Source organism: Aphelocoma coerulescens, chromosome 1 (assembly GCF_041296385.1).
Source record: "Aphelocoma coerulescens isolate FSJ_1873_10779 chromosome 1, UR_Acoe_1.0, whole genome shotgun sequence".
Taxonomy (NCBI): domain Eukaryota; kingdom Metazoa; phylum Chordata; class Aves; order Passeriformes; family Corvidae; genus Aphelocoma; species Aphelocoma coerulescens.
This window is the reverse complement of record NC_091013.1, coordinates 35,649,118-35,664,254: the sequence shown is the minus strand read 5'-3', so window position 1 is coordinate 35,664,254 and position 15,137 is coordinate 35,649,118. Positions and strand designations below refer to the sequence as shown.

General features: G+C 43.7%; 2 protein-coding genes across 9 annotated transcripts in view; both read left to right on the top strand.

Moving 5' to 3' along the window:
- Nucleotides 1–15,137, top strand: part of ZBED1 (zinc finger BED-type containing 1) — a 78,065-nt gene that overhangs the window by 40,185 nt on the left and 22,743 nt on the right. For 2 of the 6 annotated variants that reach the window (XM_069007117.1, XM_069007106.1), the window contains one exon: nucleotides 7,324–13,024. In XM_069007117.1, the coding sequence (XP_068863218.1) occupies nucleotides 7,375–9,462 (2,088 nt within the window). In that variant the 5' untranslated portion in view covers nucleotides 7,324–7,374 and the 3' untranslated portion in view covers nucleotides 9,463–13,024. Of the gene's footprint in view, nucleotides 1–296; nucleotides 383–1,020; nucleotides 1,084–5,274; nucleotides 6,696–7,323; nucleotides 13,025–15,137 lie in introns of those variants that run through there. The other 4 variants (XM_069007109.1, XM_069007127.1, XM_069007138.1 and 1 more) reach the window with 4 other exon arrangements.
- DHRSX (dehydrogenase/reductase X-linked) overlaps nucleotides 97–15,137 on the top strand; it is a 164,045-nt gene continuing 149,004 nt past the window's right edge. Inside the window, exons 1-2 of one of the 3 annotated variants that reach the window (XM_069007188.1) lie at nucleotides 97–382; nucleotides 1,030–1,083. In XM_069007188.1, coding sequence (XP_068863289.1) covers nucleotides 271–382; nucleotides 1,030–1,083 — 166 coding nt within the window. In that variant the 5' untranslated portion in view covers nucleotides 97–270. The remainder of the gene's footprint in view (nucleotides 383–1,029; nucleotides 1,084–15,137) is intronic. The other 2 variants (XM_069007171.1, XM_069007179.1) reach the window with 2 other exon arrangements.

The window sequence follows — 15,137 nt, the reverse complement described above, 5'->3', positions numbered from 1 at the left end:
CGCGCCGTCGTTGCTGCCGCCGCCGAGGCCGGTCCGCCCGCCGCCGCCCCTTCCCTTCCCCCGCCACCGCACATGCCCAGAAGGGCGGGAGCCGCGGCGAGCCCGGGCGCTGCTTGTGACAGCGGCGGCGCTTTCCCTTCCGTGGGTGGGTGGGGGCCGCGTCGCGCCCCCCGGCCCGGCCCGGCGGAAACACCGCGCCGGCCGCCTGCTCGCCCAGTGCCTTCCCCGCCGCGCCCCGAGCCTGCTGCCGCCGCGGGGCGGGAGGCGGCCATGTCGCTATTGTCTGCGCTGGTGCCCTTGCTCCGGGTGTACTGCATCGGCCTCCGCGTCATCCTGCACCAGCTGCGCCGCCGCTTCCAGCCGCGCTGCCCCCCGGCCTCAGGTGAGCACTGCAGCCGGCGCCGCGGGGCGGGGCGGGGCGGCTCTGGGCCGGGGGGCGGCAGCCCCCGCCGCGAAGAGGGGAAAGTTTGCCGCGCCTCCCCCCACCCACCCACCACGGGCAGGCGGCAGTTCCGGGGCCCTGGGGCCGAGACCGCGCGGCCCAGATGGGAGCGGCGGACAGTGAAGGGAAGGAAAGGAGAGGACAGGGCAGGGCAGCCGCGACGTTGGCTGTAGCGCGGGGCGCCCGGCCCGTGCCGCATCCCCCGCAGCGGGGCAGGGGCTGAGGCACCGCGGCGGCCCCGGCACGGGCGCCGCCGCCGGGCTCCTCCCCTGCTCCCTTTCGCCGGCCGAGCAGGACCCGCCGCAGCGCCCGAGGGCAGCGGCCCCGGGGGGCTGCGACTGGCGGGGTGCCCTCCCCGCCCCCGACGCACCCCGCCCTCGCTGCCGGAGCCGGGCCCCGGCCCCACCGCCCCGTCCGGCCCCCGGGCCGCGGCCGCCCCGGACGCGGGGCGGGGCGGGGTGGGGGGCCGGGCCCAGGACGGGCGCCTGGCTGCACGCCGGCCTGACTGTGGCCTCTCGAGGCAGCGTGGGGACTTCGTGGGCCGGGGGTCCCCGCTTCTCCTCTTCCTCTCTTTGGCTCTCTGACAGTGTTTCCTGAGACCTCGGCTCAGACCCACGCGGGTGCTCCCTCCCTCAGCCCAGGTAGGTGCTTGGAAGGCGGGTAGCGGTGGGCAGCTTCCCCCGGCCGGGGTTCTCTTGCCGCTGCCGCCCGCCGTGCCCCCACCCCGCTGGGGCGGCCGGGACCGCCGGTTTCGGCCTCCCTGTCCCGACTGCTCCAGGAGGGGAGCGTACCTGTGCTCCACAATCTTAGTATTTGACACCATCTGTCACTCGCTGATAGCTTTTAAGCTGACAAGTGAGTGACACTTGTAGGTTTTCTAAGGGACTTCAGGTTAGTCGTTGGTTTGAGAAGTTGAGAAGTTAGGTTTTTTCAGTGATTTGGATCAACAGCATGTTAAATGCTGATTTAGGGGAAATTTTGAGTTTGCCAGAAAAACAACAATCTGCTCACATTACTCTCGAAGACTCTAAAATGTTTCTGAGTTTATAAACTTAGAGCAAGCTATGAGTTTGGACAGATGTGTAGGTTATCATCAAAGCTGAGCATACCACTAGCATTGAAGTCTTTGCCTTTAACTTTCTGTCCTTATCAGCAAGTAAGCTTTTGTGGCCCTGTTGATATTTTTAACCAGAGGAACAGTAAAAAAAGTAATATTGAGAGGGCCTAGTGTTTCAGTAAGGAATTCAGGCAGATATTGGTAGAGGGAATAGCTGAAGTACTGGGAAGGAGATGGAACAAGTACACCACACGATAGGAGAGTATTTGTTCTTCTTATCACGTGTGACATCGTTGGGTAGCATTTTGTCTACTTTTTGTTCATTCCTTATTCTTCTGCTGGATGAGATTTCTCATTCTCGAAAGGCAGCAATAAAACCCGCAAACAAACGAGACGACCCTGGTGACAAAAAGGGCAGATGTGCATATGGTTTGAAGTCATCTGAGCATTTTTCTAGCATTAGCGTTTCTTGGCAGAGGAAATTGGGGTATTTTGCCTAGGGTGTGTAACACTTTCCAAATCTTTTTTCGAACCACAGAGAAATAGCATGACGAAAATATGACCCAGTGTTTTTTTGCAGTCTGCTATTGAATAAAAAGGTGTTGAATTTGGAAATGCCGGAGGAAGGCGGTGAAGATCCAACCTGGGAAATGTCACTTGCCTAAGTGGGACCAAGGCAGATTTGACAGACGTGAAAAGTTTTCTTTGAGCCCTAACTTGGGATGTTTTTTTTCCAAGGACAAGTGGTTTCGTTCTCAGCTAGTTGTTTGCATGCAGTTCCCTCTTGGCAGTTACGTGCTGCCTTGCTTTGACTCTCTGTGTCCAGCCATTGCTTAAAGAAGTGATTCACCTTAACAACTGGAGCCTTTTTACCCAGATGAACCTCGTTTCCATAATAACTTCAAAATAGTGATGTCAGTGCAACAAAAAGCAAAAGTGTTGTTAGAACAAGCTTGGATCAGTAAACTACAATTTCTGTAAGAAAATCCCGAGTACTTTTTTCAGACAGTAATCTAGAAAGGTGTATATGTTTAAAATGTTCTGTATCTTTTTGAGGGGGTGTCCATAACTCTCACAAGTACAGGCATTTTACTGTAAAAATGCCTTCCTGGGGAAAGCTTGGAGTGGCAAAGTGGGGCTGAGAAGGACAGGACAGGGAGGCAGAGATAGGCATTCCTCTGATCCTGGCTTCCTTCGCCTCAGTTTCCATGTCAGAGTTCCCACTCTCTGTACAGCAGCAGTGCAGGTCTCATTTGGAAGATTTAACAGGGAGAGATGCCTGTTGGCTTGTCCTTTAGCTTTGTGGATGAGTAAAGGGTTCTGGTCTCCGTGCAGCCCTTCTGCCTCTGAATTTTCCAAGAAAAGCTTGCTTTCGTTTCCTTTTTGTGAAGAAGTGCTCAGGATTTTAATCCAAGTAGACAAAACTAGTTTCACTTTTATTTTTCCTTATCCTTACTTAAGAGTTGCGTGCTCTTGGCATATGTGCTTTTAAGCGTGACACATGTATTCTTTCACATCCTACTGGAATTCATCTGATTTTTGTAGATGGGATTCAAGACAGTTTTTTTTGGGAAAGACTTTGATCTCTGAAATCTAAGTTCAGTGCAAAAACTTGGTAATTGTTTCGAGTTGCAAACTGAAAAGATAGTAACATTCTCTATTCAAGAGAATGTCCCCCACCTCAACACAGAGTAGGGAAGTTGACCTAAAATTCTGATCTTGAAGCTCAGGGAAGGGAAATACAGAGCTGCGACTATAAACAGTGTGTGCAGTCAGCGATTGCTTTGCTAACTAAAATCAGCATAGAGGAAAGTGCAGAAATAAAGGGGAACTTAAGTTAAAAACATTTCTCCAAGTGCTAATTGCATAAACAGTATAACTGCTAATATGTAGTTTTAGTGTTCAGTGGTTTAAACTATTAATAGTTTCCTTAGAAATTACTGCTTGGACTTCTTTACAGGGCTTAATCTTAATTAATTGGAGGGAATTAAAAAAAGCTCTGCACGACTAAAGTTCTTGATTAAAACAGCTTTTTAAAAACACAGATCTAATCAGTGGATTGATAAAAGATAAACTAATATTAATTGTGACACCAGGATATTACCAGTGGAAATATGATCACCAAAAGTCATCCTACTGATGAGAAAACTGGTTCATATAATTAAAAGCTGCTCAAAGAATTTATTTGGCATCTTTCTCCTGCATTTTTTCTTCTACTGTACATATCTCATTGAAATTTGGTAGGGGAAACCTAAATGCTGAGTGTTATGTAGTAGTTTTGAAGTCTTTGTAGTTAAATTTGGAACATGTAATATGTAGAAAACTGTATCTGAAGAAGGTGGTAATGTGGATTAAGTTCAGGAGACCTTAAAGGTGACTCCTGTTCTTCTTAAAAGTGGTTGAAATTTCATACATGTATTTTATTTCCCCAATTGTTAGTTACTCAGTATCCTCATTTGTACTAAGTTTCCTTACAGTTAATTGTGAAATGTTGATTTAGGATCATGCATCTCTTAATTTTGATTCATATTTTGAGGGCTCTTACTTTATATGAGTAAAGTGTAGTGAGAGACTGAGCACTTCCTGCTCAAAGCTGTGTGAGCTCCAGGTTCTAAATCATCCAGAGATGGGTAGAGAAATGACCAGGTAGGCAGGATTGATGGCAGGCAAAGATGCAGTTTCATCTAGCAGTTAAACCTTCTTCCCCGCATTCCCCCTAAAAGAGTTAAGTTAGTTTCAGAATGAGGAATCACTTGCTTTATGGTTGCCCTTGTGCTGACTGAGACAAAGGTTGTGGGACAAGGATACCCACAGGATGCCATTGCTGTGCATGCACAGGGAGGCAGAGCTAAGGTTGCAGGGTGTCTGCACACCCCACATTTCCTCACATTCCCGTGCTTGGTTTCACAATCCGAGTGACTCTTGTGTGGGTTTTGAACCAATTTTCTTCGCCACTGGGGAAACCGAGCCCTGCCTGCGAGGGTAGTACGGCTGCCCTCCACGACACAAGTCATCACTAGCATTATTACTTTGCCCAAGGCTGGCCCTAGAGAGAGAAGTCCTGGGTTTGTGTTAGGAGAATGAGATGGGTAGTCTGAGAGTTGTGAGGAGACAGCACAGCCTGGCCCAAGAACAGGAGGGATGAGGTGCTAGGGCCAGAAAGTCTGGAGTCTTCTCCTCCTCCTCCTCCTGTGGCAGCTGAGCTCACTGCAAAGCCAGCAGAGGATCCTCTTAGAAGCCTTGGCCCCAGTACTGGCTGATGGTGTTGGTCAGCTGTATAGAGGAAGCAAGGGAAAGAAACAGCAGCTTCTCCAAAGGTGCTTTCCTGTACGTGGTAATTCAGGGTTGCTGTTGTTTTTACCAGGAGTAGACTATGAGCACTGTTTCACTGAAAGTGGAAAAGTTTACCTCTTCTTGGAGAGAAAAGAGAGATGTGGAGTTTTTGGTTTGTGTTCATAATGCCAGTTATGCTGTATAACACTCAATGCGAGGCAGAGATGATTAGCAGTTTATATTTGAGCTATCATGACAGCTGAAGTGTATTTTACAGCATTCTACTAAAGGCTGTGTTACACTGGCATATCCTTAGCTGTGACAATGCTGCTCTGGGCCGCTATTGCCAAGTGCCTGATACATCGCAAAACGATGGCAAAGCTGTGACATACATGAGAATGAAGAGTGGGGTGAGTCTGTAACACTCCCATACTCTGAAATAACTTCTACTTTATCAGTTGGTGATGAACTTTTTATGATCCAAGGTGTGTCATACTAATTTTAAATATTAAAGATGCATCAACTCTTTTATTACAGTGCCTTCCTCCGTACTTTCAGGAATTTCCAGGTAACTGCAGAGGAAACTCTTAAGATTTAATGAAATGCCATGAGCCTCTGTGCTTTCTCGAGATAACATGTCATGGATTGGAATGGAGGAATCTAAAAGCTGTGATAATATGTATCGATATGACATGTCAGTGCACTATCTGATGCCATGGCAGGGTTACCTCATTACACATTACACCACTTGGTCTTTCAAAATCGTCAGTTTTTGTGGGATTGCGTACCTTGGTGCTGTTGATATGCACATGTTTGGAATTAGGCAGCATTACCATGTTGAATCAATAGTTTATCCTGGCAACTTAAAGGCACTGAATGAATCACAGTAGAAGGCATGCTACTAGGCAGAACATTGCCCCTCCCTCAGGAAAAAACCCAAAGTGTCTACACCCAGAAGTAAATCTTCAGAACAAATCCAATAAAATGCTTGCCCTGCATCTCTCATTCTGCTTCTAAACCAACAGCTGTGTTTAGATAAATATGTTTGGTATTGGTTAACCTGTTTGGTTTTCCATTCAAGACATTCAGAAAATGTTGCAAAATACCAGCTATAGTTCAGAGAGAAAATTGGTTTTTTTTGGGAATGTTCACCAACAACAGAAAGCACCCCAGGGAAGCTTGCACATGTACTTTTTTTTTTTTTTAAATATTCCCTTGCAGCAATATGAAAAAGTCAGATTGTTTCTTCCTGCCCTAACCAGCCAGTCTTGCCACCTGAGGATTTCTGGGCTTGGGCACAGGTGCAGCTCCCAAGGAGCAGAGAAGTAGCAGTGCCATTGTTTTCAGTCTGATGCTCCTCAGGTTCCTCTCCTGTTCTCTTTCTCTGCATTTTTGTGGAGGAGGCTGTATCCATGCTTACCTAATGTCTTCCTTCTCCTTTCCAATGCTGGCCAAGGCCGTGGAAAAGGGCTTGTTGCTGTCACAGTGGTGTGGAAGAAATAGGGAAGTGTCAGGGTGCAATTGCACTGTGCTGTGACTTGGCCTTTTGATGCAGTGAGATCAGCTCTGGTGGGTGCCATCTGCCAGCACTGAAGGCCTCAAGTAGTACTTGCATGTGACTGCACAAGAAGTTTTCCTGTGCAGATAATCAAGGTACAGATTGCCAAGTCTTGCCTTATCACCACACTCATCTCTAGTGTCATCCCCTCCCAATTTCTGTAGCCTTTTGAAGAAAATGCAGCAAAATTATTTTCCAGCTGATGTGCATAATAACATTTATTAGTGCTTCCCTGTCTGCTTTTCCTGTAATTATAATGCACTATTATTCCAGGAACCAGGATTGTGAACTACTACTTCAGGAGATGACTTTGATTTCAGAAAGAGAAGGACAGGAAAGGTGTCAGGCGTATTGTTGATCTGCATGTAGGTTCAAGCTCCTTTTCCTTTTATTTCAGTCAGAAAACATCTTTACATTTGAGAGAAGCAGATTATTGCCATAATTTGCACCACACATTTTTTATTATATATATTTTTTTAAAAAGCAAAAGCTGGAACAGTTAGATCAAACTAACAGAACTTCTTTCAAAATAAACAAGAAAACCATTGCTCCTTCAGTACCAGGTTTCAATTGAAATAAATGTTAACAGCGAAGTTCAGTAATTCTTTGGCAAGAGGATGTTGGTCTAGTTCTAACTTAAGAGGCAGGAAAATTCTGTAGCAGAAGACCAGTTTTTGTGACAGTAAGTTATCAAGTCTGTGGTGGTGGTTATGCTTTCTCTACCCAGAATTATGAAATTCCAGAAAAAAAGATTTACTCAGGTCTTCTAGCTCAGTTTCACAGCAGAATGGGATATATTAAAACCCCTTTTAATTTTTGACAATTCAATGGGCTTCTTGTAGGTCACACTTCCAGCATATTTTATTTTTGAATTTGCAAATGTAATTAGTGATTAGGTTTCTTGATACATTCACAGAAACGCTGATTTCACATAGTTGAGTGTGGTCAAACTTGTGCTTTCTCATTGTATCTTTATCTTACTGCCTTTATCAGGTACTCATTAATGAGTGAAGGATCAAAAGGTGGGACGGTGGCCAAGAAGCAATGGAGAATAAAAGTTTAGAAGGTTCCCCATCAGACCTAAAGTTAGTGGCTCACCCGAGAGCAAAGAGTAAAGTGTGGAAGTACTTTGGGTTTGATACCAATGCAGAAGGATGCATATTACAGTGGAAGAAGATCTACTGCCGTATTTGCATGGCACAGATTGCCTATTCAGGAAACACGTCCAACCTTTCCTACCACCTTGAGAAAAATCACCCCGATGAATTCTGTGAGTTTGTGAAAAGTAACACTGAGCAAATGAGGGAAGCCTTTGCCACAGCATTTTCAAAAATCAAGCCAGAGTCATCACAGCAGGTTGTTCAAGATAGCCTCATCATGAAGACCTACCAGAACTACGAAAACAAAAAACATCAGGAGCTGACATCTGCAGTCATCAGCTTAATTTGCGAGGGCATGTATCCAGCCTCCATCGTTGATGAACCTACCTTCAAGGCCCTCTTGAGAACAGCGGACCCCAGGTATGAACTTCCGAGCCGGAAGTACTTCTGTACAAAAGCGATTCCTGAGAAGTACAGTGCTATTAGAGAAATTGTGCTGAAAGAGCTCACTGAGGTTCTGTGGTGTGGCATATCCACGGACATGTGGAGGAGCGAAAACCAGAACAGGTCATATGTAACCGTGGCAGTTCACTTTCTCAGCAGCAGTCCTGCCAACTGCCTGGCTGTGAACTCGCGGTGTTTGAAAACATTCGAAGTACCAGAGGATAACACTGCAGAGACCATTACACGAGTTCTTTATGAAACATTCATTGAGTGGGGGATCAATACAAAAGTCTTTGGTGCTACAACAGATTACAGTAAAGACATTGTGAAAGCTTGCTCTCTCCTAGATATTCCCGTACAGATGCCTTGTTTGGGGCACACTTTTAACGCAGGAATACAACAAGCTTTTCAGCTCCCCAAACTCTGCAACCTTCTTGCCAGGTGCCGAAAGCTAGTGGAGTATTTTCAGCAGTCTACGGTCGCAATGTACATGCTGAGCGAAAAGCAGAAGCAGCAGAATATTCTCCACTGCATGCTGGTAAGCGACCGTGTTTCCTGGTGGGGAAGCACGCTCGCTATGCTGCAGCGCCTCAAGGAGCAGCAGTTTGTCATTGCGGCTGTTCTCGTGGAGGACAGCAACAACCACCACCTCATGCTGGAATCCAGTGAGTGGAATACAATCGAAGGGCTGGTGGAGCTGCTCCAGCCTTTCAAGCAGGTTGCAGAGATGATGTCTGCTTCAAAGTACCCGACGATAAGTATGGTGAAGCCACTTCTCCACATGCTTCTGAATACTACTCTGAACATCAAAGAGAACGATTTGAAAGAAATCAGCATGGCAAAGGAGGTGATTGCTAAAGAGTTGTCAACCACGTACCAGCACACACCTGAGATAGACATGTTTCTCAATGTTGCAACTTTCTTGGATCCCCGCTACAAGAAACTGCCTTTTCTTTCAGCCTTTGAAAGGCAGCAGGTGGAAAATAGAGTGGTGGAAGAAGCAAAAAGCCTGCTGGAGAAAGTAAAAGAAAATAGCTTTAGAACTGAGGAGAAATTCTTCACTGTTTCAGAAGAGCCCCCTATGAAAAAAATCATCATCTCCTCTACTCCTCCTCCTACCAGTGTCATCAACAACATGCTTGCAGAGATCTTTTGCCAGACGGGAGGCGTGGAAGACCAGGAGGAATGGCATGCTCAAATCGTTGAGGAGTTGAGCAACTTCAAGTCACAAAAGGTCCTCGGTTTGAATGAGGACCCGTTGAAGTGGTGGTCTGACAGACTAGCGCTGTTTCCAGTTTTACCAAAGGTTCTTCAAAAATACTGGTGTATTCTGGCCACAAGGGTCTTCCCTGAACGCCTTTTTGGTTCTTCTGCTAATGTTGTGAGTGCAAAGAGAAACCGGTTAGCCCCGGCTCATGTGGATGAGCAGATCTTTTTGTATGAAAACAGTCGGAATGGGTCTGAGGCAGAACCGGAGGATGAAGACGAAGGAGAGTGGGGTTTGGAACAGGAACAGATTTTTAATTTAAATGACTCGGTAAACATAAACAATAATTTCTTTAATATTCGAGACAGTGGGTTTGTTTAACAGGACTGCTGCGGTACATTTAATAACAAAGAGAAAAGGTATTTGTCTTAAGTTACCAAAAATTCTTCTGTTTTGTGCTATGAATGCTGTAAATATTGAACAGTTGTAACAAACTTGATTTAGCTTCCATTGTCTGTGTTTTTCCCACTGTCTTAAAACATGAATGACTTGTGATTAAACAGCACTGAAATGAATGAGGAAATAAATTCTACAAAGACCGTGGTTTCTGACTGTGGCCCAGATTTCAGAACGCACTTAACCATGTGCTTCCTATCCACTTGTTTCAGTGGGAGACAAACACATGCTTATGTGCTTTCTATCATAAAATTATTTTCCTGAGTTAGGACCTTGAGGAAATTTTTTAAATTTATGCCTCCATTTGTAAATCCTGTGTGACTCAGGATGCTAGCTTTAAATTTTGGATTTTAAAATGTTTTTAAAATCCATAAATCTGAGCAGTGAATATTTTTAGAATATATTGTTGCTATGGAATGAAAAAAGATCTTGAGCCTGATTTTCACTACCTCATGTCTTAGGTCTGCTCTATGCTAGAAAAGTTCAGCTGGGATAATTCTGTTGGTTAGGGGACTGATGTGTTATTATTTTAACTGATACTGTGCTGGCATAGGCTGTAGTTTGGATGCATTTATACCAGGATAATTTATTTTCCTTTCCAGTGCAGTGTAAACAATACAAACACTTTTAAACTGGTATTGCTGTGTCCACATTAGTCCAGTTTTACCATTTAACTGCAGCTAAATGGCAAAATTGTTTTTTTGTTTGTTTTGCTTTGTGTCTAAGCAAGCCCTGATTGTAGTCTCTTGTGCTTTTGCAAAGTGGTAACCAAGTGTGGGGTCGAGGCAGTGTTGTGTTACCTTCACCTTGTGCCGATGCCGTGGCTGATGCCACATGGTGTGTAGCAGGCAAGGCATCAGCCCTTTGGTAAGGGAGGGAGGGAGAGAGGGATGGAGAGGGCAGGGAGATGTCTACAGGCCACAGGTCTAACAGTTTGTCTGTGTTATAAAATCCTTAACATCTTCATTTAATGGGGACTTTGCCCAGGGTAGCTAGAAAATTTTGTTGGCAAGAAAAGCAAAATAAAAAGCTTTAATATTATGTAAATATATTTAAAAGAAGGGGACCCCTCCATTTCCTCCCATGTATTTAGTGAGTCTTTAAAATTGTTTTTTATTACATTAGCACTTAAAAACTTTTTTCTCGTCTCTTTTTGATTCAGTTTGTAGAGTGAACTTTAGTCCCATCCAGTCTAATGTTTGAGTACTGTTTCCGATTAGTTGTGTGTTGTAACTGCTCCCTTTGTGTCTCTAAGCATAAGTGTTTTAATCCCTTTTGAGAACTTGACAAACAAGAAAAAAGAAAGGAAACCAACCGGAGATCCCCCCCCCCCATCTCTTTTGAAATACTGCAGGTCATAAACATGATTAGAGTTTACTCTAGACACAAAGTAGGATGCACCAGCTTTTTTCTCCGAGGTGCAGTGGAGGACTCTTGGCATTTTCTGGTTACAATCGAGGTTTGCTTGGGATTTTATTTCAGATACTGATGTCTCACTACCCCCAAGCCCCCCCGGGTGTTAGTCTACAATTATGTTAAACAATACCTGTCTGTTACTGTTCTGGAGGAAGAAAGCTGGGGTTTTTTCATCACAGTGGCACCCATGGACATTGGGTTGTAAAAAAGGCACAGACAGCAGGAGCATACAAAATTGAGAATGGCAATGGAATTGAATCTATTGCCAAACTTTGTTTATGGTTTGGTTTAATAGTTTTTGGAAGTTTGAGGCCTCTGTGTTCTTTGTAGGTGGCGGGAACAGGTGGGTGAGTGAGGAGGGAGGACAGAAGTTAGGCTGAAGGAACAGGAAGCAAGTAATCGCAAACTACATAAACAAAAATGTTTAATCCTGGGAAAAATGCTGTTAGCAGGTGGTGCGGTCTGTATTTGGCTGTCAGTAGGCCTGGGGTTTCTCTTTCCAGCCCCCTGAAAACTGATTTGCCCTTGTACAAAGTACACGCACCGTGCATCCTGTTGCATGTTGCTCCTCTCCACATCCACTGAAGAGGTGTATGTGATTGCCCAAGGTGCAAAACGCAGAATCCTGCGGGTGTGTAAGCTATCTGTGTGGGCAACAAAGTCAAGTTACAAAAGGGAGTGAGATACCTGAGCTTCTGTGACACCCCAGCAGTCTGCCAGGAAGATCTCTTGGTTTTTATGGCCATCACTTGCAGCAGCTGTTACCAACGCTGCAAGCCCTCCCTCCAGGAGCTGCACAAATGCTGGTGCGAAGTGTGCAGATCTTGTCTTAGATGAGCATAGTGTAAAGCCGTGCCCTCACAACCAAGGCAAAGCCCAGAGCACCGCTCCCCTGGTCCGCACTTGGCCTTCCCCTGTTGGCAGCATTGTATTCATCTTCATCCTCCTAGGGCTGAACAAAACCAGTGATGCTTACAAGCAGTTCTACCGAGATCAGTGCAATGCACTACTCTCTTCCTTCTAGCTTCTTTTTATTTTTTGGTATCCAAAATAAAATTGTAGTCGGTTCAATTGATGTGTCTCAACATTCTTTTAAAAAAAGGAGAAGAAAAAGAAAAAAAAAGGAGCAAAACCACTGTTAGTCTTACCCATTGTCTGTGAGATTTTTATTTAATGTTCTAAGCCTGGAATATTGTTAAATAAACCAGAAAAATAAGTTAGTTACTAGATTATTTGTCTGATGTGTGGTCATATCTGCAGCACTTTATGACTTTGAACTCTTCCGCAACAGGAGGAGGTTGTATTCTGAGGATTTAAAGCTATGCATTTATTTTCCTTTTGATCCTGTAAGTTATTTTTTAAAAATGCTGTACAAATCTTTTGGATTAAAAAAAAATGAGGATGAAAAATGTTGGAAGTTTAGATGATTTCTCTTGCTTAAATACGTGTGGTGTTTTTCATTTATTGACAAGATTTTCTGTTGTTTAGTTGGGTGGAGAAGGAAAATTGCAGAGCTGTTTTAAATATTGCTACAACTTGAGTTAACGCTGATGTTACTGCTAAGGGTGGGCCCAGAACACATTTCCTAATAATGCTACTAAGTCAACTTCATGTTTGTGTTTCTTGACAGCTACGTTGAATCCACAGCCTAACCTTTCCTTTTCTCTTCAGTACAGCTGAGACATCTTTTTGAAGGGGCAATAGAGGAACGAACTGCAGCTTTTGAGTGCTTTCATGCTGAAAAAGTGAATTTTTGAACAGGTTCTCAAAGTACGTACTCTGTGTCAAAAGAAGAATTGCCCTTTGTCACCAACCAGATGTTGCAAATTCAGGGTTAAAAGTTGGTGGGCTAGGTGAGGTTTCTTGGGGTAACAATTTAACTAAAGGAAGTTTTGTGTTTCTGACCAACCCTTGTACGCATTTCGCCTCCCTCTGCCATCAGGGATTATGTGAAGACAAAGAGAAAAGCCTGAACCATACTGAAGTTGAAAAGGTGAATTTTTCCAGCAAACAATGTCTGAAATGCTTTGGTTTAAATGAGGGCAATAAAGTTTTGTATTATTTATGGAAAGGGGGTGTATTGTTTTAAGTTTGTATTGCAGCAGTGTCTTAGATTAATTTCAAGCATTTTCTTTAACCAGTGTCATGGTTAGCTTCACAGGAGCTTTTGTAAGCAGGCAGGAATATTAAAAGCAAAAGAAACACAAATTGGTTATTTTTAATATTTTATAGGACTTCTGAAAACTTAAAAGTGATGTGTAGTTCTTGATTTTTGTCCTTTTCGTGTGACAGCTTAAAAAGAAGGGGCTGCGAGGGGACATCATTTCTGAAGGAGGGGAAGTGCATGGCTATGAACACAGAAGTAGTGTATTTTACATATTCCATGACAGCTGGGTAAAGGAAACTTTATGTTGGAAAAATTACATTTTAATCTCTGCACACCATACTCCTTTTGGTATTCTCCATTGCTGAGTGTCCTTCTGAAGATCTGGTGATCCTGGTTCTGGTGGTGTTATCTAGTCCAGGCTGTCTTTTTATCTCCACTGAAAGGACTCTCCTGGTCTCTTAAGTTTTGTAGCTTTTTTTTTTCTCCTTTGGACCAGACTGTGTGGTCTGTCTTGCCATATCTCCTCCAAATTAATGTTCTGCTAAATTCAAAACATTTTTAGGGGACATAGGGAGATTGCGGAAGTTGGTTTTGTGTTTTTAGTAACATTATTTGGTGCTGTAGAGAGAACTTAAAGATACAGCTTAATTTCATGTTTGCCTTAAGAGCTCATCAGTAAAGCATGTCTTAATGATATTATTTAAACTGATTTCAAAACATCTCACAGTTTATAATGCTACCATTTTTGCATACAAAAGAATTCCCTTTAAATTGAACAATAAAAATTACTTAAATTGATTTTTACTGCTCTTGCAGTCCCTTTCATTTTAACCCAACCCTGAAGTTGGGTTAAAATGCCCCAAGTTGAATTGAATTTAGCATTAAAAAAAGAAAAACAAACCACTGTCTTTGAGCTCACCTTGAGTTTTAAAAACACAATTTGATTTAGATCTTTCTAAAAATTCAAAGGCTGTTGCAGCAACTAATTTCAAATGAGAACTTGGAATTGTTAAAATATTAAGATTTTTGAGCATTTCTGTTGACATTTCCACACTGAGTGGTATTGATTTCTCTTGCTTCCAAAAGATCACAAAAGTGATGCTGCCTTCTGCAGTGCTTTGAAATGGTGATCAGATGTATTTTTTTTCTGAGGTTTTGAAAAGATTATTACCTGCTGCACATGTGTGCTGGTTTCCTTGCATCACAATTAGTACTTACTTCCAGTTACTTGAGTTTACCAAATCCTCTGTCCTGTCCTCTCTCCCTGGCCCTGCCTGGGCAGAATGCCATGTGGGAGCAGTAGGGAGGAGAACTCCAGCTTCTTCTCTTACAGAGAGACTTCTTGGAGAGCAGATAAAATTCAGTTTAAAATGAGTTTAAACTACGTTCTTATTCCAGTCTGCTGGGGCTACAGCACTTGTGCCATGGTGTTAAAAGGCAGAGCTAATGATTCCTCTCCCCACAGTGATGTGCACTGGGACACATGGCTCAACTGGACCAAAATTGCCTATGTAAGGGGAGTATGCTGAGGAATTGAGCTCAGCACAGCTAGGAAGCTACACTCAGAGTCAAAGGCATAATAAGCATGTCAGGGTAGAAACAATATCTGTGCTGGTCTCCTTAGGTGGTGGTTTAAGGTACCATAAAAATATACTGGTTTGTGGTCCAGGCCGAAGCTGGGCCTGGGAAATTTTGTGATTATTCAAATAGTTATGTGTTTAATACTGACACAGAAAAGAGTGTTCTGTGACATTTAAATTAATATTTTACATAGACAGTAAAGCTACATTTCCTATTTGATAGATATTTTGGGGGTAGCATTTAGAGTGGTTTTCCTGGAGTAAATGCCATGGTCAGAGGTACACCAAGATTCAGCTATCAGAAGCAGTAGGGCAGTCCTGTTTGTAAGTATAACAGAGACAGGAGGAAATACTTTCATTTGAAATAAGTGAGAAATGTTGTCTTTATTTTAACACTCTTAGGTAGAAGACTAATTAAAATGCATCCATAAATGTTTGTGATAGCCTAATAATTCAGATATATCTGTAGAGAATTAATCCCTTTGTTTTACTTAGTT